Source organism: Leptosomus discolor, chromosome 18, assembly GCF_034619465.1.
Source record: "Leptosomus discolor isolate bLepDis1 chromosome 18, bLepDis1.hap2, whole genome shotgun sequence".
Taxonomy (NCBI): domain Eukaryota; kingdom Metazoa; phylum Chordata; class Aves; order Leptosomiformes; family Leptosomidae; genus Leptosomus; species Leptosomus discolor.
Genome location: NC_141408.1, coordinates 10,354,493 through 10,380,915, shown reverse-complemented (window position 1 = coordinate 10,380,915; position 26,423 = coordinate 10,354,493). Strand labels below are relative to the sequence as shown.

Sequence of the window (26,423 nt, the reverse complement as noted above, 5' to 3'; positions counted from 1 at the left end):
AAATGTGAAAGGCAGCATCAGAGAGATAACAGAAGAAGAGGGAGATCTCCTTCAATGAATAGGCAAGGGAGTGCCAAAAAGCTATGGCTCAACATAAACCAACTATTCTAGGGCTGCTCTTACCTTCGATGTGGTTTCCCACAGGAGATTGCTGATGGGAACTGACACTGCTCGCTAGAGACTGAGCTTTGGAAGGAAAGAGCTGATGTATTCTCTGCAAGGCCAGAAACTTGATCAGCTGCTCATCCAGCATATTTATCTCAATCTCTGTTAATAAACAAAAAGCAATTAGTAAGTTATTCACGGAAAGGGTGCAATCTGAGCTGCAGTGGATTTAACTGTCCCACTTTCTAACTTGCCATTTGCTTCAACAGCAAAGACTTGACAAATTTTGCAATACCAAGAACCTTACATATAGGTGGATCTATCACTTCCTATCGTCTCCTGGGAGCAGGGGGCGAGGAGAGTGCCAGCGATGGCCAGAGAGCTACAACTGAGGCAGCAAGCAGAAGTTTAGGGGAACAAGGACTGATAGAAGTTGAAAATCTGCTGGTTTGGCTCAGCACCAATGGGTCTGCAGAGGTGCCCCTTCGGGCAGCAGGTTGGGTCCTTCCCATGAAGCTCCATTCTCTAGTTGGAAAGTCTAACCCTACATTACAGAGGAAAGCTGTAACCACCTTTGAAGCTGCTACAGGCTCGTTCTTGAGTCACGCGCTTTTGCAGCAAGGTCAATTAAACCAAACAGGGCAATTCAGACAATATCATTAACGAGCTTTAAAGCAGATCTGTTGCCGATAGCTTTGAAGTATTTATATTCGTAAAGCCCTACAGAGCTCTGCTTTCTGGCAGCAAGCAGGCTAGCTAACCTCTTCTTCCAAGAGCTTTCTCCACATCAATGACAGCTAAAATGGCAAGCAGAAGAAGCAGAGCTGTAACGGCCTTTCCCGAGAGCAGAGAGGTCGTCTGGGCAGGCTGAGCAGTCAGGGTTCACCCAAGAAAAGAGGGTCATGCTGGCAACGCCAGAAAGGCTGTTCTTCAGATGTAGAAGTCTCTGGCAACAGCCTCGCTATGCTACCGATGATTGCTGTTCAGCAATCTCCCCCTCCTCAAGTCACTCCGCTAAGGTTTGGCATTCCTTGCCAAGTGCAACAAAAGGAAAATTAAAAAAAAAAAAAAAAAAAAAAAGGGCCAGTCTAGAAGACTGGCAGGAGCAGAAATAAATCAGAAAATTAACTGACCCATTAGAGCATCACCACTCAGGTGACTGCTCGACTACAAGATCTATTGTGGCCGGACTTTACGCCCGTCGAGAACAGCTCTGGATTGCAGCTAACGCCACGGCAGGGCTGCAGGTTTCTGCCTGCGAATTCCACCTGGAAAGCGGCCCCTGCAACAGCTTTGTGATCGTTCCCCAGAAAAGCTTCAGGCACAAACTGCTTCATTGGCCTTGCTGCCTTGGCAACACCGCCGGGAGGAAAGCATGTGACATATTTAAGGTAATGTATACCCAGCCCCACCCTCACCTGACTGCAACCCTCCTTTATCTCTGGAACTTTTCCTTAAGCAGAGACAGAACGCTCTAGGGAAGCAAACACAGAGGGCTCGTAGGGACTGATAACGAACCAGATACTCACCGCCGTCCATAAACGCTTTCAGGGAACTGGTGAGGTCCAACATAGCTGCAGAGTTTGAAGTGAGTGATGAGGGTAGAGTTAAAGCGCTTCCTATGGATAAGGTGCTGGGACTGACCTTACCATCTACAGGGAAAGATGGTGCAGAGAAGATATGTCACTGTGACGTTGGCAAGACATTCACCCAGCCCTCAGGCTGCACTTTGCTTCCAAGCTGCTCAGAATGACTAATTTTGCTCATAGTCATGCCTTGAAAAAGGCCTGAATTAGAGGCCATTAGCTTTATTCTGCTCACAGAAGGACTAGTGTGTGCCTCCAACCCAGAGCCAACTGCCAGCTTCTGCCTCTCACCTCCAGTTGGCAGAGGAATTCTGGAGCTATACATTAAGCTCCTACCCCTGTTCAAAGCAGTACCAATGAGAGACTCTAGGTGATTTCCTACACAGACTGGAAAGATAAGCACAAAGTCCCTAGGAGCTTGAAGAGCTTGCTAAACCTAGAGACGTTGGCTGAGTAGCTTGTCCAGGTCTGAACATGCATAAAAAGTACAATTGCCACATGTTTATTCCTGCACGATTATCAAGTCCGGGGTGCACTTCACTGTCTAGTAAGAATGTGACCATCATAACCAGATTTTACTATTTACAAAATAAAATCCTACTGCTTTGGCAGCAACCATGCAGCTGAAAGAGGCCACGGCAAATGCCAGGAAACAAAACCCCTTTAATGCATTGTTGACACCAGATCTTCTGGAGCTGGTTTACTTAGAAGTAGAACTATTATATGCTTGAAATCTATGTCAAAAAAAAAAAAAAGGTGATGAATGATTTGTATTTTTGTACTCAGCGACAAAATCTGCACACTGTAATTTAAGATGTTATATATACGTGCATCGTGTTAGATGGAAAACCTAAATATCTGCACCTTTCCCAAGAGACACTGCACCAAAACTGATGGTTTAATGTGCATTTTGTAGAATGCAAACTTCACACCAAAAGCAATTATTTAACACCTTAAGTAACTGTAGGGTTTGCATGCTCTGCAAGCCACAAGCATGATGTTTCCTATAGTATGGTCTCATTTCTTCCACCAAAACTTCTCCCAGCCTTGCATTTCTAAGCAGGGTACGGTCAAACTAGCGGCCTCAGAGTAACCAAGTTTGTTCAGCAGTAAGCACGGAGGCCAAGTACTCCAAGGACTGCTTCCAAAGGCGAGGTAAAGCTCAGAAGTAACTCATTAAGGAATTTTCAAAAGAATAATAAAAAGATGTTGCCTTTGTTGCTTGCAATCACCAGATCCGAGCCACTCCGTGGAAGCCTGCCACTGAGCAGCTAGGAACTGCAAGAGAAGTGACAGACAGCTCTGTCGCATGCTCTTCAGCGACTGCTTCCAACCCAGCCTGCACAAAGGCTTTACCAGTTTGAGCCTTGTGGTGTAGGGCAAGGGAAGAGTAGGAGAACGCTTTAAGCAAAAGCCTACTCTAGCAAAATTTGAGTTATGGGCAGTAATTCTGACTTTCAGCTATCAGCATTTTTGACCTGATGTTTGTATGCTGAAGAACAGGCATATGCACTTGTACAGCATGGTGTTTGGGTCCAACTCAGGACAGAGGTGGTACATTCAGTCCATAACTACCCTGTATTAACCGACCAGCAGATACTAAATGGGCTACAGCTTCCCAAACCCACGCTTCTCCGACATCAAGGCTGTGCAGCCGAAGACTTCTAATTTAAAACTACTCTTGCTTTCCAGAATTAAACTGCTCTACCATCCTGCTTCTCAGGACAGAGTTCCCCTCTCAGCTATACGCAGCCAGCAAAAACACATCCCATGGCTCCCATGAAGGGACCTAAGACAGAGGAGACTTGAGAAACTTCTCCCGGCTCTCCACAGAAAACCCAGTTCCCAGTTAAATGAGGGCAAACTGCTAGAGCCTTGAGGTCCAGAATAACATTCAGCTGGAACACTTTCCAAGCCCCGGGGGCCAAGATCAGCTCTTTGGCACGTACCTGAAGGTGGTGCTGGTGAACAGAATCTGTTTGTGGACCCCACAGCAGAGATGCCATCCCCTGCAGCCTGCGGAGGGGTGAGAGCCCTCGTGGCGGTCAGAGGGGAGCCCATCGACCGCAGGTCTGCCGTCAGCGGCGGTCCTATCTGCGTCTGCACATTCTTTCTTTGCAAAGTGCTGGTGGTCTCCAGGCTGGCACAGGAGCTCGATATGGACGTAGGCATACTTGTGACCGGCACAGAACCCCTTTGTGCACAAGAAACGGGTCCTGCTACGTTCTCCGTTTTGACAATGGTTCCAATGGTGTGATTGAGAAGTCCACAAGTGGCTGGGGGCGTGAGGGGCCGAGGCCACGTTTGCCGATGAGACAAAACGGGTATTGTGTTACCGGATCCGATTAGCCTCTGGGAGTCAGTCAACTGCGCTGAAGATTCAGATGAAACGCCGTAGAAATGAGGACCGTTGACTTTAATGTCAGAGGCTGTCGGCCCGTTCGAAGTCCCGCAAGAAGACCCCTTCTTGGATTTATCTATACAAGAGCTGCAGTTGACATCTTCCTGTGACAAAGTCTGCTGGGATTGCGAGGAGCTCAAGGAATTCTGGGTGGTAATCCCTGAGGTGCAGGATGACATGGAATAGAGGGAAGGTGTGGGTGCCTTGTCAGCTGCCTGGTAAGGGTTGGCGAGTGAGCCGTCTGCCACAATAACAGGCTTAATATCAGCCTTCTCTGTTTGTTCAGAGTCCCAAAGCGAAGTCATCTGCTTAGCAGATAAATGTTTCAATATGCTGCACTGGAGCGCAACAACACTACAGAGCCACTGGGAGGAAGAAAGAAGCGCAGGTTAGCTCCACAGGCAGAGAGTGCTCCAAACCTCAACAGTTACTCCACCGTTTACCCGGCTCGAAGAACCTGAGCTGCCTCACTGTGCTGCTGAGCGCTCAGGTGCAGCCTTGAATTACAGGAGAAGGTTTTGCCCAGAAGTACAAAAGCGCAACCAAAATTAAATACTGTTTATCTCCATGCCGGGGACAGTACACAGAGGAGCTGAGATTAAAGGAGGGAGAAGGCAGTCGATGCACTTCCTCACCCCCAAACTCTTCCTCCTCTTCGCTTGTTAAGCGTTGCAACTCTTCAGCTATTCACAAACGCATCTTTCACTAACACGGGCTTCTATCCAAACACAACCCTCCAACTTACTCTGTAGCACGCTGGGAAGAAATGCTGATCTACCTCACGCTACAGGGAGTCACCTGCCAAAGCTGGGGAGGAGAGCACCTTTCCTGTTACACAAGGCAGAGGAAGACCCAAAGATTTATTTGAAGTTTTAAGCTCCGTGGTGAATGCACACCTGGCACATCGAGGAACCCTGCCTGAGCTAACAGAAGGACTGAACTACACCACCGACTGCAAAGCAACATGCCTTTGTGTTGTGGAACCTGGCAAGAAGTTTCATACAAGATTTAAACACCCATTTGACCTTGATTTTAAAAGCCCAATTCTATTGGCAATTAAAAGCAGCCCAGAAATGTGACATTAACATACAAATAAACATGTCAGAGAGCAGGTTACATAATCAAAGTGGAAAATATTTCCCCACAGCAGGGAAATAAAAGATGACATCTAGACAGAGAGCCTTTGACTCCACTCCTAAGGCCAGAGGACTATTTCACCCCTCCCCTGAAGTGTCAAGAGTTTTACATTTCACCTGGAAAGCCAAAATGAAGTTTTAACGGGCAAGGGTGTCAGAGACAAGACAAGCTATCACCTTCAGGCATGATTTTGAGCCTGGTTTCCTAGACAACTGCTCTGATCATGACGGAAATGGAAGACGACCAAAGCAACTACAGACATGGAGTCCAAGCATTTGACTTCATTTACCTCCTGTTGTTCTGTCTGGCTGGCTAAGTGCTCAGTGTTCAAAAGGTGCTTCTGCAAGGGTTCCTCAGGGATCCCGTTACAGATCAGCTCGCCATCTCTAATTGCTGCAGGTGCAAGTAACGGGGGTGGAAGCCGGTACTGGGACTTTATAGCATCAGGAACCTACATTGCAGAGAAAGAAGATCACACATGAGAAAAGTTACTCAAGAATGACTAGTTAAACAAAGTGCCTAACCAGCACTGCGCTTCATGTTCGCTGCTTTCTGACCCAAAGGAACCCTGCAGACAATACATTAGAAGTTTCAAGGGCTGAGTACTTTAAATTGATGCAGCTAGGCTGAATTAATAGGTTTTTATTCCCTTAGGTCAGGCATGACTTCAGCACAACGTGGTGGCTGCAGCATGAATGTAGTCATGCAAAAAAGGCCAAGTAAGAAGGGAAACCTGTATGGCATTTTTCAGGCATTCTGGCAGCAAATACTCTTTGGGATTTAACAGAGAACATGCAACAGCCCCAATTCTGACTGTAAGGCCACCTTCAGGAGGTTTTGTGTTGCACTTTCTACGCTTGTGCTATATTTAAAGGCTCACTTGTAATATCTGAGCCTTAGGGTTGGCAAAAAAAAAAAACAAACCCAAAACAACAAACCAAAAAAAACTTCTTAAATTCCACACATGGTGAAAAGTAACTGCTGACTTCCAGACCTCTCACCAACACATTCATTCAGACCCCACCCTCTTCCTCCTGCCCCAAGAGGCGATCCCAACGGGGCGTGCTGATTTCCCTTCCAAACTAGGATATATATATACAGGGAGTTTCACCCACACCTACTCATTTACACGTACCTTCAGACCTTTTCTCTTTACTGATTGAAGAACTCTGCGATTCGGAGGATGTTTCTTATGGATTCGGTTTAAGAAATCCACTTTGACAACATGCTGAGATATGGTGTCCTGGAACCGGTCAAATACTCGGCACCGATTACTCAGGGTCAAGTTCTTCTGGTTCAGCTGGGTGATCAGATAATGCCACAGGAGTTAGGGATCTGCGGGTCACTTTAATGTACCCTAAGACTTTCATAACGCCTCGTAGCGCTGGCAGTACAGCATCAGCTCAGCTTTAGACTATTTGTTTCCTGCAGCACTAACCATTTCTGTTAAAAGGCACATGGCTGGAGATGAATACAAAAGCATTTAGAGGCCTGCTAAGCAGCATCAATGCTCTCAGAAGCAGTTTCTTTGGGCACAAGCCCTTTGTTTCAGCCCCCTGTTTCCTGAGTATTTAGTCTCAAGTACGCTGCTTTTCCACAAATGAAAACTCCCTCTCGGAACGAAAGTTTTTTGGGTTAAGCATGCAAAGAATTACTTCCCCTACTTGTAGCACTGTGCTGCTTTGTATCACGGTTCTGGAAGCTCATCTAGATCTTAAAGAGTCCAGTCTGAAAACTAGACAAGCTGTCAGTGAGCCACACTCTGAGCTCTCAGCTTCAGTTACAGGAAGGAGTTTCCCCATCTTTATATTTTATTGCAGATAGCAGCAGCATATTCCTTTGGAGAGTGCGTGGCTTGCAGCAGGAGCTTTACAAGCGTTACAGGGAGCAGTAAGAGCTCAGAAGCTGTTTTACACTTGTTGTACTTTGTCCTTTAATGGACCTGCCAGGTTCCACTCCAGCATCCGGTTACCATACTGCAATCATAGTCCTGCTTACCACCACGTGTTCTATGTGATTTGGGCACATCCATCTACCCAGAGGCATGGCAGTAAGCGGTGGCTCCAGACAATCCATGTGGAACAGGAGCGGGCAATAATCACACTGAATCAGAGGTGCCACTCTGCAACTCCTGCAAAGAGAGAGCTGTCTCTTACTTCACATACAGAATACAGAGAATAAACCCAAGACGCAGACAAACTCAGCGAACCACTTTAGCTTTAACCACCAATTCCCCTACACTGTGTTACTTGCATCTAAAATTAGGCTTCAGATTTGTAACTTGACCTATACGGACCTTCTGCAAGACCCACTCGAGGCAAAAGGACTTGCCCATGCACACGAGGGTTTCTTGGTGCAAAAGAGATCCTTCGGCAGGAAGAGATGCCCTTGCTGGAAAGCTGTAAGCACCTGTCAGATTCACATAAGCAACTTTCCAAGTCGACCTTGTGCGTTAGTTCCGAGTGGCTTCGTTTACAGCAAAATTCAGAGATCAGAAGGAAACCTCAGACTTAGGTTATTACAATTTTCCTCAGATGAATCGTGTGTGAGTCGGGACGTGTACTTCAACAAGATGTTCTCAGAGCAAAGTCTCAAACTCCAGAAAGCTACTACATCTGATTCCCCAGGCTTTTAAGTCATCAGCTGTTCTCCACAAAAGCCAACCTGAGTCTCCAGCCCACTTCCACAGCCTCACTCTGACTGGGTTCCTGGAATCAAGTTTTTTGTTTCCACTGACGTTTTGAAATGGGATTTATCTGTGCATTTTGGGTTTTTACGCAGTTATAAAAACCAGCAGTATTTTATACTGGTTTTCAGATTTACTATTTCAGCACAATATTCTTAGCTGCCTTGGACTTAAATGTCTCTCAGTAGATTTCTATTTCCTAAAGGTCACCTCCTCGCATACTTCCTTCACAAACCGTAAACAATTTTCTCCATTTTCTAAACCACCACCTCTTTAGAGTTTTTCTTAGTAGTAACATACTGAAGACGAGATGGCTCAACTCTCTTTGGGCTTCGCTTTAAACCCCTTTACAGCCATGCAGGGCTGCAGAAGCCACACCTACACCTGCCACGGTTAAACAACCGTTATTTAGCAAAGATGATTATTTCTCCGTTCGTTTAGAGGATTGTAAGCAAGTAATGAAAGAGAATGGGAAAGGGAACAGGTCATCTACTTTTTTCAGCAAAAACTTTGCTCCTGTGAAGGGTGCAGCTACACCAAACAGCTTCCCTGGAAAAGTCACGTACCTGTTGCATGTGAAGCAGACTTTCACCGGCAAGGGAACCAAACCATTGTGGTCTAACTCGTGTTGTGCTTTCTTGACATTCTTTCCTGTGGTTTCTTCCTTTCTCCTCCTCTTACTAGTACCTGAAAGTAAATTTTAAAAGGCTTTGGGTTACCCACATAGCGGAGATTTGCATTTTGGTAGATACACATCATTGTCTCAGGCAGAGGGACACAGAAAAGGCAAAAAGAGCTGCTTTAAGGAACCCTTATCAAGCACTAAATTTAGTGTTAAGTGACAGAGACTGTCTGTTTTACAGGCGTATTTTATAATTAATCATTTCAAATCCTATACACAAAGTCACTACTTTGTTACCAGATTATCATATCATAAATCAAAATAAAAGTATTTTGACAATTGGATTCTTTTTCCTTCAGATTGACCATCTACACTAAGGTGACAACAGCAAGCTCTATCACAAGTGCAGATGGAAATGCAGTGTGTAGCAGCAGTGTCCCCACAGCTCACATCTGAAAGAGGCCACCTGCTGTTTGGACAGCTGGAGGAGGACCAGGGGTACTTCTGTACCCTCTGCTTTCACCTCTGAGTATCACTGGAACCGCAACTGCCGAAGAGCCAAAAGGGAAGAGGGGCAAGATGGCAGCAGGACGCAGCTGCGGACATCTCCACCAACGCTAGACAAGCCATCGCTCACCTGGAAGTGCTGTGGTGCAGGTCAGTTCATTCGGCAACTGGAACTGCGTTGGGTTCCTTTCCATGGCAGCAGCAATAAGAAGCTCAAAGGGTCGCTTCAGCTGGGGCTGCCCACAGTCCATTTCTGCAATGGCAGAGTCATCATCCACGTCAATTATGTCCTCATCGACATCATTCTGCTCTGAGTTGGGGGTCTCGGTGCTGGCATTGGATGTGGGAGTGCCAGGCCGGCTTGCTCTCCTTTCCAAGATCCTGGCATGCGCATTAGCCCTGATGCTGCTGCTAGACCTGTCCAACAGGTCTGCGTCACTGGTGGGGGAGGTGGTCCTTTTCCCAGATTTGTCCACCAATCCATTTACCTGCCCCAGCTCTTTCTTCTGTTCTCGCTTCTGCACGACATGAATAGGCAGGCTTATCATGGAGGCCACAAACAAAGCACATCAACCTTGACAAATATGCAATCGAAGACAAACACCATCTGAAAAGGCTTGAGCCACTTACTACAACTTCCCCTGTGAAGTCATTAAAGACTTGACCTAGCAAAAACAATTTGGTTGCAGCTAATGTACAGACGACAAAAGAGCTGAAGGGAACCAAGCATGGGGTAGAAAATTAGCATGTCTCTTTCCTTTCAGGACAGCCATACTGGAGCCCAGATCAGTACAGCATTTCACAGCACCTAGCCCTAAATACCTGACAGATCAGACAACTCTGTTTACTTTGCCAGCCAACACTGAGAAACCCCACGCTAGACCGTTCGGTGTCAGTGCCGTCTCCTAACCCTGGCAGTGCATCCAAACCCATTACAGTACAACAAGGTCAGCTTGGGAACACAAGCACAATATACAAACACCACTCTGCTATCTCTCGACGACAGGTCTTGAGCAAGGTGAGCAGGGAGAACTGCAGCAGAGGAAAACAACACACTGGAATCACCACAAGATCCATTTTGCAACAGGAGGGGACGCTGCGTGGCCTAGTACGGGCAACTGTTCACTGCTCCAGTGCCTGACAGCATCACCAATATGGATCAACCAACCTACTCGATCCCTAAAACAGTCTGTAAAAGGAGCAAAGTGTTATCAGGCAATTTTTAACACAAAAAAGTTGGGGTTTGGTTTTTTTGTTTTTCCCTCTCCTTTTTATTTAATTATTATTTTTTCAATTTGCAACCTTCATTTTTACGGTTGGCAGATGGCTGAACAGTACCCTGGAAACATAACAAGGAACAAAAGGCTGAGTACACAGTTTTCTTCCAATCTGTTTTGGGTGTCACTTCAAGGGAACAGTTGCTAGATAGTTTGGTGCAGTTCCTAAACCCTCTGCTACGCAGTCTTACGTAGTCACAGCAATAAGTTGTTTACATTGGGCAAGACAGCTTCCTGGAGAAAGAGCATCAAGGGGAAAAAAAAAAAAAAAGACAAGCCACAATCTTGCCCAATCACCTCCTCCCCATCCTGTTCAACAGCCCAGGAAATCATAACTCACTGTGATTTCAACCTCTGCTGATGTGCAACTCCCGCGAAGTCACACTTCTCAAACACACACGTTAACCAGCATCGCAGCCCTGATGCCAAAGCGGCATTAACGTGACTCCTGTTTCCCCTGCAGACAGCTCACCTCTTTAAGCACGGGAGCCATTCCCTCTGTGCCTCAGCAACCCCTCCTTTCCAGAAGTGTGTGTGGGGGGGGAAGGAAACCAGTGTAAAAGGCACAGCTTGACAAGAACTTATCAGGCACTTCAATTTTGGTTCCTAGTAGCGAGGTTAAAAATATCAGGATGGTCTCATCAAGACCCCTTAGTTTTCTTTAAGCCTGTTCCTAACAAAGCCCTTCACAACCACGAGTACAAAGAGCAACTCTGGTGGTATATACATACACTTTAAGGGGAGAGGAAGGTATAAAACACAGGGTTCACATTTCAAATGGGCAGTCGGAAGGGCGGGGATCATGTCTGTTGAGAGGCTTTACCTTGCGGCGCACAGTGCAGCGGTGACACATCCACTCCCCCGGCGGCAGCATTTCCTCACTGAGTGGAGGGTTGCTACAAGAGAAACACAAAGCAACGCTTTACTGTTATTTCTGGAACGCCTCTTCTCACAGACGTGCAGCCCGAGTCAGGGCAGCTCTGCAGGTTCTGCTCCCAGGCACTTCCTCCTTTTCTTTAGGGTGATGCTCCCCGGTTCCACTCCCCCATACACCCACTTAGCAAGCCACCTCTAAAGCTAGTCTTCCACGACACCCATCTCTCATCTCCACGATGCAGCATGCTCCACCGTTTCAGGGACAGTCTTAGAATTTAACAGCAAAGAGAAATGGAAGGTTCACTTGTGTGCTCCACACGTATCTCCCCCCCCCCCCCCCCCCCCCCCCCAATACCTCCTTAAATAACTCGATTGCTCCCCGTAAGACTACACAGGTTCCCATGCAGCATGCCCAGACATATATCCAGGCGTTTCCATCCCTTGAATTCACAGCACAAGTCCAACTGAACAAGCTGCCATGAAGTCTACCCACCGCTTCCCATGCACTCCATCCCTGGGCACACTCGCTTAATGGTGGAAACCACTTTCTATCTTAAGACAACCCAAATACTCCCTAAAAGTGTCACCATATACAGCTTGCCTTGGCTACGAAGCACAAGATACATCCTACTCATATGGATCTGCACTTACTATAAAAGCTGTACCACATCGAAATGACATTCTCATTTTGATGCCAGAAATAAACCAAAGCAAATTAGACGAAGGAGTAAGGAGGACTATTTCAAGAAACATTTTTCCTCAGTTAAACGGCAGAGCAGCATATGTTAGATGATACACTTTCCTTACGGATCCTACTACTAGCCCAAGTACTTCCCAACACCTTTCTATCATTAAGGTTTGTTATTTCAGCAAACTGCTGACTGTTGCAGGAAAAGTGTACGTGCTGTCAGAAAAACAGCCAGTCACCATGCAGCGTGGCTTTAAAGATACACTCTTAAAAGTTCTGCCTAGTGATGCTAGAGACAGCTGCATAGCAAGTCTGCTCTCTTGTGATGAACGCTGAACAGACAGATGCACTATCACAGGTGCTGGCAGCTCCCTTTCCCACTGACTGGGAAATGGGTTACAGAGGATCCAGCTGGGACTGGCGGGGTTATGTGGTGATCAAGCAGTAGTGCGGCCACACCAGCAAGGAGCTTACAAGACCGTCCGGAGAAGACACCCAGCATCGGCAGCCAGACTGTGGTTCACTTCAGGGGCCTCTATACTGTTTATTGCACCTACAGACAAATATCAAACCAAATCCAAGTTAAGCTTCAAGAATTCTCCAGCACTGACAAGCCGGAGAGGATAAGATGCATATTTGTAAGAGCTGTGCTTTGCAGCACAGGGAGAGGCTGTCTTCCTCGAGAATCTTGCTCCTAGCACGGGGAAATGGCACAGGATCCCAGCCCAGGCGCCCAAGCTTGAGCTGTAAAAACAAACATGCTTCCTTTGTTTAAACAGAGTCCCGGCGAGCCTTGCCCCGAGCGCGCCAGCGTGCCAGCTGAAAGCCTCCGCAGGTACCGCAGCCGTCCAGGGTCACACTCGGTCTTGCAACACCGCGCCTGGAAGACCGAAGGAAGGACGCAGCAAGAACCAAACTGGTAATAACCTCAGCATTTCTGGTGTCAGGCTCCAGAGAATTCAGTAGAGCCAACACATCTGGCAGCCATTTTGAGGAGGAGTGCAGGGTTTCAGAGGCCTCCGTGTTCCCGGCGCTCCAGAAACACAGCACTCTGCATATATGCACAAACATACCTGCAGCTTATGTTTCTCATTTCCTGGAGAACTTGGATGAACAAGAGATCAGGCTCTAGACGAGAGCACCAAAGCCTCAACTACTGGCTGCTTTACATGAAGCCTCAAATGTTTGGCTGAAGCAGTAACTTCCCCCTGCCCCAAACTAATCTTTTGCTACCAGAAGTGGGGATGGGGGGGGTGGAAGGAGGAGAGTAACAAATGATCCCCACGTGCTTGCTGCAGCGTAAATCCATTCTGAATCCTAAGGCAGATCCTGCAACAGCTCAGGTTTTACTCCTGCTAGAAACCAGGCTCTTTAGACCTGCAGCTACAGCAAGTACAGATCCATCCGGCCCATTCCCCCCCTCCCCTCCCAGCACCCCAGGGGAAAAAAAACCCACAGACTTTGGATTTGTTCGTAGTGAATTTTAGCCCTCTGAAGCTACCGACAAGCGTGCCTGAACTGCTGGAAACACGTCTGCCCCATTCCAACGCCTGCACGGCGTGCCAGGGATCCACGCGCTGCCAGATGCCTCCGGTTATTTGTTTTAACTGTTACCTCAATCTTACACATTTTACAATGAAACAATTAATACCACAGTGAATCTTGAGAGGTGTCTAGAAGAGTTAGAACAGGTTTCTTCTTAAGTGCGTCTGTTATTGTCCCATTTGTTATGTTCGAACCATCTGCTCAACGACCATGAGATCCTGCATACGCGCTACTCTCAAACGACAGCTTAGAGAAGTATTTTAATGAATGCTGCTACCCAAAGGCTGGTGGAAGGAGGGGAAAAGATTAGTTTCAGACCAGCAGCAAGGTTTAGCTCTCAGACTAGCCTCCTGAGCTTTTTCTGCTCGCTGTCAGGGCCTAACCGCTATAGCAAGTGTATTAAAAGACTGATTCTGCTTCTCCTGGTTAATGAACTGTTCATCAAGGCAGCTCGCTGCACTAACAAAGACTGATGAATGCTGTTCCTGCACTGCTGGCCTCTCTGCAAGCAGAGAGCATTTCCTGGGTCTTAGCATAAAGCCAGGGAAGCGCTAAAGAATGCCGTTTTAATTAACTAGTTATGACCACATTCTTCAACCTTTTACTATAAGCATAAGTGAAACTGATTTTTAAATCTGAACAAGATACTTGATCTTCATAACCAAGGTAAGAATTAGCACTTTGGCAGGAGCACCACGGCCGTTTTCTCCCTATCTTTCACAGGTTCATTAGCATGCAGATCTCCAGCCATTAGTGTTTGCTGCCAACAGGACCTGGAATTGTACAGCACCAACTTTATCTTCAGTTACAACACATCTCCTTTCAGCTACACGCCCATCAGTTGCACTGCTCAGTACGATTTCGCTGAACCTTTGTTTCAGAAAGTTTCCCGTTTTGTCACCACAGGCCAGAGTGGTGGCCAGCGCTATTCTACCTAGGAGGTTTGGTGTGACCCGAATCAAATCTGCTCAGAGAACGTGTTTCTGAATTTAAGACAAAAAACAGCTCCGAAAAACTGAGGCTGACTTTCAAAGTTAACACCTATACAAACACCTGGAAGATCAACTTAAACAAAGCCTCTGAAAACTGAAGGAGATGTTTATCACTGGCTATTCAAAAGCCACTACATTGATACAAAGTCACTTGCCGTAATCCTAGTCTCATGGCTTTTTCTAAAGAAGTTACATCTCCCGAAATTCATACCAGATTTATGTTGCCAAGACTTGCTCTTGTAAACTTTTGGACCACCTCCCGTGGTCAGAACATTATGCAAAGCCTCCCTTAAATAAAATTTAAATGGCTATGATGAAATTAAAAAAAAAATCTTCAAGAGTCATCCATATATTAGGAGTTTTTATCATGCAAACAATAGCATGAAGCCACTCAGCTTTTCAATTTCACACTCTGGAGCTCTCATACATCAGATGCCTGTTGCGAGTCTAAAGCCCATAATTACTCTTCACTTTGCTGACCTCAATAAATACGTAAACAAACGCTCAAAGGAATGGCACCTTCTCCAATACGAACTGGGCCATAGCTCTCGAAGGAACCAGCTACAAGCAAACTTGAAGTTATTTACACACGGCATTCCTGGTGGCCATCTTGCGTCAAAGGCACGTCAACACCACTCAGAGCACGCTCTAGACCCACCGGGCTACAGCCAGCTCTCAGGCTGGGATAATGGTGGCAGGAAAACTAGTGCCTGGCAAAGCTTTCCTGAATAACTTGTCTTTCATGTCAGTTGTTTTCAACAATCGGACTTAAGATTGTGCAGGGGAAAATAGTAACCCCATGAAAAAAATGCAGGGAAGAACATTTTTCCTTCTCAGAAATCTTCTAATTAACTCACCAAGACTCAATGACAGGCTTACAATGAAGGATGCCGGTTATATTTGCCAGTTAGATAAAGGAAGAAGGCTTTCGGCTCTTTATTGGACTCTTATTTATCCCAATGATGGATAGAGCTACAGCTGTTCTACCAGCTTCATAAAGAACAAGGCTCCCTGGTTTCCTCCAGCAGGGCCTCAATGGCAGCCGTAACTAAAACAAACCAGGAAACCAACCTCACTGTCAGTGCCTTACAAGCGCCTCATTGAGAAACAGAGAAAGTTGCATCATTTACAAATTCAGTTCTTTGAAAGAGTTTTACTGCGCCCAAGTTACACACTTCTGTTCACAGCTGCTCCAAAACCCTGCAGGAGGAGGACACCTGGAACGCAGCGCTCGGAGCCTCCACCTCATACATAACAAAACCACCTGAAACAAGCTAACAGCTGCAGCCTGCTTCAAGTTCCTTCCCACTGCAACCCTCTTACCTTCTTACTGCAACTCTTGCATCAACAAAGAGTTTTCTGAAGACAGATGTCAGGCTCCGTTACCTTAAAAATAGTTATTAGGAACACTGTCAGCTCTCTGCTCTATTCCAGCAGCATCAGGATCATTCCTCAACGCAAACTACTCAGTGAAGGTCTACCAGTACTGCTCATTAACATGGATAAAGCCATGACACTCAGAAGTACAAGAAACAATCTTCCTGGTGAAGCCGAAGATTTCTCAAGCACCAACATGGAGACCACCAAACTTCAGATCAGACAGGCACAATCTTTGCTCTTTACAGACCTCTAAGCATCACCCAACCACATTAACCTGCGAGTTGCAGGAACTTTCTGGTCTCAGTTAGGCTCACGTATTTTAGAAGTGAGACCTACTTGAAGCCAGCAGTGCAATTCACATTAACTACAGAGCATCGGCTACTATACTTTTATCTGTAGTTCAACTTCTCCTGAGGGAACTAGTGAAAAAAGGCCTGATAGCAGCCAGCATAACTTTGTTTACATTGAAGTGAGTGTCTTCAGCATGCATATAAGAAGTTCTAAATGAGTAACATCCAGCAGGGAGACCTGGACGTCACTGTACAGGTCAGAACATGATTATTTTGGCTGCCGCTATGCAAAGAAGGGAACCGAAATGACCATTTCACAGGTCACCAAATCCCATCATCTGGAACACTGCATCTGCTTAGCATGCATCTTTCCGACAGCACGGCCAGAGTTGGAAATAAGGGTTCAGCAACAGACAGAGAACAGAACCAGGATTAAAACACCATTATACAGCCAGACAGCGAGAAACAAGATGCATGCAAGGAAAAAATAAAGGTACACTAACATAATCTGCTCACGTGCCAGTACAAGAGCAGAGGAAGAGTCGAACTCTTAAGAGTTTAAGAAATAGGATCACCAGGTATGCCAGATCCCAAAATTTCATTCACTGTGTCCTTATTTCTACCTCCTAAAACCGCCAGCGTTCAACACGGCACGGGCAGAACGTGGTGCTGGCCAGCAGTTCGAGGCTCTGGCAGCAGTACTACTGCCCTGCTCCTAAGAACCCGGTACCGGTTCACAAGCCAAAGCACTAGTGTGTTGTGAATTTGCGTCCTTTGTGAATTTTGAAGCCAGTGAAGTAATTTACTGGTATCCTTCCTCAAACCGCTCCTGCTAGTCTCATCCTGGGAAGGCAGAGCCAAGTACAACCTCACGGAAGCAGACGTTACCCACCTTACCTAGTTTCCCTCCCCACTTGTCACCAGGGGCGCAGCCTCCTCCCCGTGCACTCCTGCGCAGGCAATCCTGAGACTCACAGGGAATCAGAAAAGCTCCCTCCAATGTGATGAAGAACAACTTTTTTTGTCTCAGACCTGACAAGCAGGAGAGTCCAATAAACTGGATAAGCTGCATGTAAACATGTGATCACTTGATTTAATGAGTTATTTCTATTTATAGAAAGAACCTGGCCCAAAGAGACCATTCCCTAGACAACTCATTAGTTATTATCCTCATTAACAGCTGACAAAAATATTAAAGAAAGTATTGTTTTTAAGATATTAAGTTTCGACTTATATTAAAAAAACCCGAAGTATACATCTATACAAATAAATATGCATTAAAAAGTGTGTAAAATCACCTGTACCATGCTGAGGTTTTTGTTGGTTTGTCTGTTTTTAAATTAGTTCGGTTGGTTATGAACTCAGGTATTTGGGACATAGCTGCTAGGGATCAGTCCAGCTTTGTGCTTATAAGCAGAATTCATGGAAGTCAATAAGAAGACTTCTTGACTTTGGAAAATTTGGGTCAGACCCAGAAATGCAGACATTCTGCATGTCCGGACTCCTGTTTCTTTCCCATGTATCACTCATGCCTGTGCCGCAGACAATAGCAACCACAGCCTGAATTCAACGTCCAGATTCGTTAAGTGTTCAGATCTTTATAGGATGACACACAGGGCAGGCTCAGGGAAAAGAAAGAGGGCTGAGGAACAACACAGCTCTAGTGAGAATCACACATCCAATTTTGTCTTTAAAGAACAATAAATGAAGAGACATCTCTGGTGGGGGAAAAAAGAAAAAAATCAAAACCACAGGTCTGAGAGGTTTCTGGGAAGTGAACACATTCAGCCCTAGTCATACCAAACGTGTTCAAAGGAGACGGGGGTGAAAGGACAGAAGCAATAAGGTGGAAAAAGGGAAAGCAGCACATCAGAAGAGGATGAAGGACAGACCCACACAAGTAAAAGTAGGAATTTGGCTTCACACAAGCAGAGGTGAAGTATAATTCTGACATCTACATGTGGACTAGGCTTTTCCAAGAACACTGGGGAACAGAGGGAAAAGAGCAGCAATACAAATATCCACCAAAAAACCCCTTAAAGCAGGGTATCCGTTCTCTTCCACCTTTTCCGGATCACCTTCATATCCTGCTCCTGATGCTATTCGAGACGGAGATCACTGAGAAGTTCACATGATGCCTTGCCCAAAGTCAGAGGCTGTACAGGCAGGTGTTTCACACCAATCACTAGCGCTTGCCAGAAATTCAGCATGGGGTTTGCAGCCTGCTAAATTGCATCCTCAGGCCACTGCTTTCTGCAGGGTTCAAAGTCACTAATCTCCAGCTCCATCTAGTTTAATTCAAGTGACTCGTGCAGAGCAGACGTCAGCAGAAATAGGTTAGAGTCGGGTTCAGGCGCTAGATTTCCCCCAGCTGGCTGAGATGCTCTTTGCCTTTTGTACTCAAGATCTGATACACCAACTGGAAGAATGATTTATAGAATTTTCTTCTTGTTCGTTTTTGGCTATAGGGAGCGTTTACTCCATACCCTAAAAAGGTATGTAATCGCATTACAACTGGTATCTGTCAACCCCTTTATTAAAGGGAAGGTACAACACTACTTCTACTCAGCTTACAGAGTCACTGGATACTGCAGCATTCCTTCGAGGAAGCTGGGCAGACATCTAGCGAGCGGTGGAGTTGGAGGCAGCGTAAATCGACTATTAGGAGAAGAAAAAGCCAACTCCGACGATCTGACCGTGTCACAAAAATCAAAAGTTTAGCCAATAACCTGACGTGGCAAGATGCTTTTTGCTTACGCTCAACTTCTTTCAAATTCAGTGCTTCATATCCCTATAACAAAGCTGTATTATATTCACAGATACATTAGCATTTTCACAAGCCCAAGCTTACTTCCTGACTGGTTAAAAAAAAAAAATCAGGTACGTCCTTCTCACACATGATTTATATTGCAACAGACAGCACTCCCTAAATATTCAGACTTTCAGGAAGATACACCTCTTTGCTACTCTGGAAGTAACTGCTCGCTTTCTTCACAGCAGATTCCTGCTACTTGCTACTGACTCAAGGATTAATAAGGGCTCCAGAGCACAGGAAAAACTCAAGCACCTGACACGTACCAGTGAGTCATTCCAGCAACAAAACCAGTTTAACATCCACTTGTGTGGGTCAATAAACGGAAGAATTGATGTTAGCACCTTTACTATGAAAAACTGTTTCAGTATCAATGCTACAACTGAAATCTCGAAATGACTCAGTCTGTCCTACACAGGGAGACAGCCAGGAGCCCTGTCCGCAGGTGTCCTTCACACCATCACAACAGCACCTACAACCCAAGTCAAAAAGGTCAGTTTCAGGGGGAAAAATGCATGTTTGGGTCCTGACTTTTACTACAAATACAGAGTTTTGCCGCTGACAACAGTATGGGGGCATTCCCCATGCGAGGTGTCCTTCACACCCGCTGCGAGAGAGGTACAGCTGGATGTGGGACATGATAATCATGACTGCTTCCCACTTACCACCCCGACCTAAAGCAACACTGAGAAATGGAGAGGGGAGAAGGATGAGAGCATGATACCACTTTGCGTAACACACACAGTAGTCCTCCCATTCCCAACTGTAAGATCCACAGGCGGCTGTACAACCTTAACAGCACTGAGCTTCTATGTGACAAAAAGACACCAGGCAAGCTAAATGAAGGTGAATATATTTACAAGATAGTGCCAAAATCTCCATAACAAACAGTCATTAGCAGATTAGTATTACGAATCTAATCCAATTAAGAATTTCCTTTGCAAGTGCCTGGAGGAGCTGGAATTCCTCTGGGAAGACCTTCCCACATTTTGAAAAGCTCCCTGTGAGTCACGCCTGCAGGTCTGACACGCCAGGAAAGACCAGCTCCAGAGCAGCACCAACAGAGCCCCAAACCCCACCTCGAAGCAAGCCACCTGCATCCTACTAAACTTGAGGAGTCAACTCAAAAATGGACCCCACAGCAGCACAAAAAAAAGGAGACCTCTGAGTTCCACAAGTCCCAGTCAACATAAAACTGGCACCTTCCCAAGCAACGGGACAAAACAGCGGAGAACTTTCCTTACTAAGTCTCGTACCGTGCCCTTTCGAACAGCTTCAGACCATCACAGACGCCTGACGTAGTCCATAGAGCAGCCATGTCAGAAGACAAAGCGGAAGTTAAGCAGTTAAACATCCCGCTCCTTGACTTTGCCAGAATCCTCATGCCTCGCTCCTACCACTTTATGCTGATGTTGAGAACCGCAGCAGCAATCCACAGCTTGATCTGAACGCCCAACTCTTGCCCACACTGCAAAATCTGCTCACGCTCAGTTTAACACAAGCAACACACATGCACACACACAGGTGAGAACTGTGGTTTGCGAGCCCCAAAATCAGATTAGTTCATCAAACTCTTACTGTGAACGGTTTCCTGGTGCCCTCGGCTTCAGCTCGTAGATTTAGGCTGACCTTATCTGCCTTTGCATCGAGAGATTTAGGACAAAACAAGGGGAGCGAAAGATCACATCGGTACAACTTTGCTGAACAGAACTGCCAAGACTGATCATGTTACCACATCTGCGGGCGCAGGCGCAGTGACCCTCCGCACCGCGAAACCCAGCCAGTGCAATTGCTTCCTTCTGGTTTAGGATCGAGACTACGCCGGCCCCAACACTACCAAAGTATCAGAACCAAAGAGAAAAAAAAAAGTTGTTGCTTTGAAAACAAGAAAGTATATTGTTTTAACAAACTATTGGTTAAGACAGATACATTCAAATTAACGTTTGGAACAGAACAGCTTAAATCTCTGATCTTCAAAATGCAATTACAGAAACATTAAAGCAGGTTTTTGCCAGTCAATCAATGTAAAAAAGACACCAAAACACCAGAAAACCTCAAAACAAAAACTTCCTGCAGAGTTAAACTACAAGCTTGTTTGAAACTGCCAGAAGTGCCAGCAAAAGGCGTAATTCAATGCACTGAAACCCTGCCCCTCTGTAGCTCACTGTTAGGCATGAAGTTAGCCTCTCCAGCACTTTTCTGGACACCCAGCTACTCCATGCAGCAGCAGATGCTTCAGACCATTCAGTTTCCAAATTTTCACCTGAAACCCCCGAGGCAGCCAAGGATGCCCGTTAAGGGAAGGATTAGCTAAGACAATAGACCAGGCTAATGTTTCCCTCCCCTCACACAGAATGAGTATTCACACAAAAACCCCAGAGCTAGACCAAATGCCAAGATAAGGCAGGACATTTTAGACCTGAGTAAGGTGGGGAAAGTTATTGATGTCCTACCAGTCAGACACAACCTTTTACCATTCCTTGTGCAAAGCGCTCAACCGAGGTGACTCAGAGAAAATATGCAAAACTCAGGCTAGTTCAGCTTCCTCTGCTTTGCAGCTCTGTACTCCCGTTCTTCGGCGAAGACTGCCAAATCAGAGGGGAAATGGAGCCAAACACTCCAAATATAAACACGAAGAGGCAAGCGTTGCAAAAAGTCTGATGGAGCTAGCAGGCCCCAGTACGGATGCAGTGTACCTCTCCCAGCACAGCTTGTGGGCTGATCCAGCAGCTAAGGGAAGCCTTTTTGCTGGGCAGTGCCATCCAACTGGTACTGTCTGTTTACTGTAAGGGGCAGCTGGTCAGCTTTAGGCAACTCGGGTCACTTTGCCATGCTAGCAGCGCGCGATTTCTAAGAGGGAACGGCAGCATTCAGCGAGGTTAGCGATTTTGGGCTCCTCCAACCAGAAACTCAGGCAGTGAGACTTTAAAAAAAAAAAAAAAAAGAAAAAACAAACACAAAACTGTTCTGTGTCAGTTCTCCCTCCTGTTGTCGCTCCCCTCCCCCAGCTTGTTAACTAAACTTTTCCTCTCCCAGGGATCTTTCTAATCCTTCTGCGAAGCTGTAATGAATTTGCAACATCAGTCACTTTGCAAACTGACTTCAACGTGAATCAAGTTTACCACAAGCTCAAGAAAATACAGGGAATTCTAACAATCACATAGCCAGGAGGAGGATATAAATGAAGAAGAATAGAAGTAGTACTGGAAAATTGGTTTTCAATCATGTAAAGAAGGAGCGTACATCGTTCCCAGGGGCCTGGGTTAAGGCAGAACATCAGAATGAAAATGCACACTGCACCACCACCCAAAGCAGCATATTATGGGCAAACAGCATAACCAGAAGCAGACTTAAGAGCTAAAAATCCTGTGTTCTGTTTTCAAGAATTATTAAGGACAGAAAAAACCCTCTCTGCAGATTCAAACCTGAAGAGAGTCACCTGACTACGATATTAATCGAAGTATGCTGAAACTACGTATCTGGAAGGGATTTTACACTTTCCTGCATCCCTCCCACCAAGCCAGTTTATCTCCAGCCAGGCTGTAACCCTCCCAGTCCACGGACACTTACAGCACCTGTAGGAGTTTTACGCTGAACTAGCGATGGAGCTGCGAGAAGAGCTGACACCCTGACAGATGAATTGGGAAGGCACTTCCACCCACATTAATTCAGGAGAGCAGTCGTTCCCACAGTGTATCAACAAAACTTGTTATTTGCCATCGAGACGTGTAATACTATCAGACTTGGAAAGTTTTGGGGTTTTGGCCGAGCGCCTTCTGTTTTCTGCGGAAGACAACAGGTTTAGGTACTAAACTGAAGCTAAAGCAAACTGCCGAGGTTTGAGAACCACACACTTACCTAATGGAGCAACTCGCTCACTACAGGTTTAAACAACACAATACAGAAGAGCCTTCTGTAGACAGGAAGAAACAAAAGTAGTTTATGGGCCACTGAGCTGGGTTAACTCCTGGCTTGGTCTCCAGCCTACTGCGTCATTTGGGCTGATCACACCCTTGTCATTCATTTTCTTTCATAATATGGCCTCTCCTGTACAGCTTTAATCAACTGACTGCAAATCCTAGACCAATTAAGAGCTGCTCTTATTATTTCTTTTTTTTTTTTTTTTTTTTTTTTGCTATATTGATAATAAATGCAATCTGGTACTGAAGTTTACAATAAATATTTGAAGAACAGTTAAGCTGTCGACACAATTCATCTAGTATGCCCCAGCAGTATATTTAAACTGCTATTCAAATGACTTAAAACAAGCATTGCATTACAGCTGCTATCCTTTAAATAAAAAAAGGAGGCAGAAAGGAAGTTGCAAGTGCTGCCTTTATGCCTAAGTTTCTATCCAGAACAGAAGTTTACTTTAAGCAAGGTGTAGGAGGTAAAGGGGAGAAAACACGAAAACAAAACCTGAGCATCCCTTTGAAACACCCTGGTTCGCTTGAAGGCCTTGACGGAGCGACGGACAGAGGTCCACGAGCAGGGAGGCAGAACTGGGTCCAAGCCGGTGGCCTCTGGGCCGCTGCGCCCCTCCAGACTGTGCCACCTCCAGCAGCAGGGTCTGGGCTGCTCTCAAAACGAGATACCCCAGGGAAGGCAACAAATGAAGTGAGGTGTCATCAGAATTGCCCCTTCCACTTCTGTTCTGAAGGGTGACTAGTTAGCCACAGATTATCTTTTTATAGCTATAATGCAACTAACTCCAGTACAGCCAAAGCTTTACAGGCATCTGATTTACATGGCTGTTTCCCCTCACCCACTAAAAGAAACTTGCCAATTTAAGCCACGAAATTTAGCCAGATTTAGGCATGCACAAAGCGGTTTCATTTCCAGTTGGGACTAACTAGGACTCAGAATCAACCAGTAAACTCTACAGCATTAGTCACAGCTCTTCCATCTCAAAATACAAAGTTTCAGCCATCGCTCCAGCCTCCCTAAAAGAAAGCTCAGGGTGTGTTTGGCAGCATCTGAAAGTGAACACTGACTTTTAAGCAACTATGCCCGACAGAAGAAAAAAAAAAAAAACACCCTGAAATTACAGCCGGACAAGAAATAATACTAATTAGTGTCCTCCTAGTAAATATGAGAGGATCTGCACCACCACCACCAGTAGCACTTCCTCAGGGCAGGAGGGATGATGTCATGGCTGCACGCTACAGCATTGTCGGGTTCGTCTGGCTACACGCTGCTAACGGGACACTCCCTACAGAACTGTGACCGCACAGGCAGTTTTCTTGATATCAGCAATCAGTTTAATAAGTGTTCAGAGACCTGCAATTACCATATAAACACAGTATAACCACCAAGAAAAGAGAAAAAAAAAAAACCACAAGAGGGGAAAAAAAAAAAAAAGGCAAAGAGGAGACAGCTGTAACAGGGTGGCAAACAAAGCTCCAAAGCATGAAAGAGAGAAAGGAATGTGGTTAAAAAATCTCCCCTAAGGAAGAATACTCTGTACGCCCGAGCTCCAGCTGTTTGACTTGCCCCGCTCCCTCCTCCACTCCATTATCCACTCTGGCTGCGCTAATTTAAGACAAACCGCCCGCCTGTGTCAACTGTTGAAGGGGAGATTCGGGTAAGGCAGCCTCGGATGTGCCTGGGCTCCCCGTGCAGAAAGGAAAAAAAAACTTTAGGGCGGAAAGTTCAGGTGCCTTTGGCGGGTTGCTTTGTGCCCGAGAGCTTAGGAAGCTGCAAGAGCCCTTCCCGCTGCAGCCTCTACCGACTAGAGGTTTGCCACCGCCTCCACACGCTCCTCGGCTCCCACACGGCACCCAGATTTGCATGCAGAAAGATCTGCCCTCATCAACAAAGCCACGCAGCTCCCAGCAAGAGGACCCGAGTGCCCCCCAATTCATGGCAGTCACTCCCACAGATGAGACGAGCGGGTCTGAAGAGTCAGGAGGAAGGAAAAAAAGGAGGGAAAGGAATAAACCCGGCCAATTTTAAAGTCTGGAGGCCTGGATTTCCGCAGGGAAGGTATTTTTCGCGTTTGAGATACTGGGGGAGCGCTGTGAGGGTTTGGAAGTCATATATGCAGCCAAAATGGCGCTGAGAATAAAAATATAATTTAAAGGAAGGTCGCCATATTGTAAACAGTGAGGCAGGGAGACACAGAGACAGCAACCTCCATTATTCCCAGCAGCTGCAGCAGCACGGAAGCGCTGGGAACGTCAAGGCCTGGTGCAGAGACGCCACCGCCGCTTCCCCTCGGCTCTGGCCAGGACCCTCCGGAGGGCCCCCCCCGCCCCCCAAACAACGCACCCTTAGAGAGGGGTGAGGAGGGGAAGTTATCCGCTCCGAGGGGGGAGAGGGGAGGAGGAGGGGGAAGGCCGGGTAGGGCCAGCACCAAAGCAGGCAGGCCGCACAGCCGGCGGCCTCGCTCCTCCTCTCAACCGCTGCTCAGCACAAAAAGAAAGGAGGGTGGCGTGCACCCCCCCCTACACCCCCTCAGAGAAAGCGGGGGGGGGGGGCTTTTCACCTCGGCCGCTGTCGATTAGTCTCGGGGGGATGCACCCGAGTAGGGTTTGCACCTCCTTTTTGTTCCCGCCTGGTACGCCCGGCCCCATGTCGTGTGTGTGTGTGTGTGTGTTCCCCCCGCTCCGCCGCCGCCCCTCCCCGGGCCAAAGGCAGGGACCTAACGGGAAGCGGGAGCCGCTGGAGGGAAGGTGCTGCCTGGGCCGGAACGGCCAGACCCGGAGGGAGATAGCGCCGAGCCTTACCAGCACTGGAGGTGGAAAGCGGCGGGGCAGTGATCGCAGCACAGCAGATCCCCTCCTTCCTTGCAGCTATCGCAGCTATCGTGGTTAGTGGCCCTGCCACTCCGCCTGGGCTCCTTCTCGGGCCTCCTGCTCTTTTTTTCCCCATCTTCGCTCTTGGGGGGAGCCAGGAGGGCTTGGATTTGCTGCACATGCACAGACAGACAGACAGAGAGGGGCTCTGAGGGGCTGGGAGGGACCCTGACCCCAAAAGCCCTCCTCCCAGCTGCCCAACGGGTAAAAAGGGACACCGGCCCACCGTTGGGGGGACGGGTAGGACACGGCCTCGGCCGGGCCCGCCCCGCCCGCCGGCCCCGTGTCCAGGAGGGCCTCTCCCGGGGATTGGGCGAGCCACCTCCGTCCCTCCGCACTTCCTTCTATGGCCACGGGGCTCGGGGGGGGCGGGGGGGGTCCCCCTCGCCATTTTGCAGCCCCGCGGCCTCCCCGGTCAAACCTCTTCCCCCCCCCCCCCCCACCCGGCCGCCGCGGCCCGGGCCTCACCTCCATGAGCCCCCCGGAGGTGTCCAGGTCGTAGACGATCGTCTTGGTCTCCATCTTCTCCCACATTCATCCAGCCCGGGAGCGGCCCCGAGAGCCCCCCCCCGGCGAGAGGGAGCGAAGCGGGGGAGGGGGCGGCCCCTCAACGGCGGCGGCTCCGCGTCGAGGACGGAGGGGGGTAAGGGGGGGGGGGGGGGGGGCGGCAGCGGAGGCGGGCGGGCGGCGGGGCCTAGCCCACGGGCCGCTGCGGCTTGCCC

General features: G+C 47.3%; 1 protein-coding gene across 3 annotated transcripts in view; it reads right to left on the bottom strand.

The window, feature by feature from the left end:
• Positions 1 to 26,255, bottom strand: part of PHF12 (PHD finger protein 12) — a 32,530-nt gene extending 6,275 nt beyond the window's left edge. For 2 of the 3 annotated variants that reach the window (XM_086475067.1, XM_086475069.1), the window contains exons 1-11: positions 26,170 to 26,255; positions 25,633 to 25,814; positions 11,145 to 11,217; positions 9,175 to 9,562; positions 8,482 to 8,602; positions 7,228 to 7,360; positions 6,365 to 6,529; positions 5,519 to 5,680; positions 3,641 to 4,457; positions 1,635 to 1,757; positions 124 to 267 (exon numbers count right to left, since the gene is read on the bottom strand). In XM_086475067.1, the coding sequence (XP_086331193.1) occupies positions 124 to 267; positions 1,635 to 1,757; positions 3,641 to 4,457; positions 5,519 to 5,680; positions 6,365 to 6,529; positions 7,228 to 7,360; positions 8,482 to 8,602; positions 9,175 to 9,562; positions 11,145 to 11,217; positions 25,633 to 25,814; positions 26,170 to 26,235 (2,374 nt within the window). In that variant the 5' untranslated portion in view covers positions 26,236 to 26,255. Of the gene's footprint in view, positions 1 to 123; positions 268 to 1,634; positions 1,758 to 3,640; positions 4,458 to 5,518; positions 5,681 to 6,364; positions 6,530 to 7,227; positions 7,361 to 8,481; positions 8,603 to 9,174; positions 9,585 to 10,805; positions 10,818 to 11,139; positions 11,218 to 25,632; positions 25,815 to 26,169 lie in introns of all 3 variants that reach the window. The other variant, XM_086475068.1, reaches the window with a different exon arrangement.
• Positions 26,256 to 26,423: the final 168 nt, after the last annotated feature.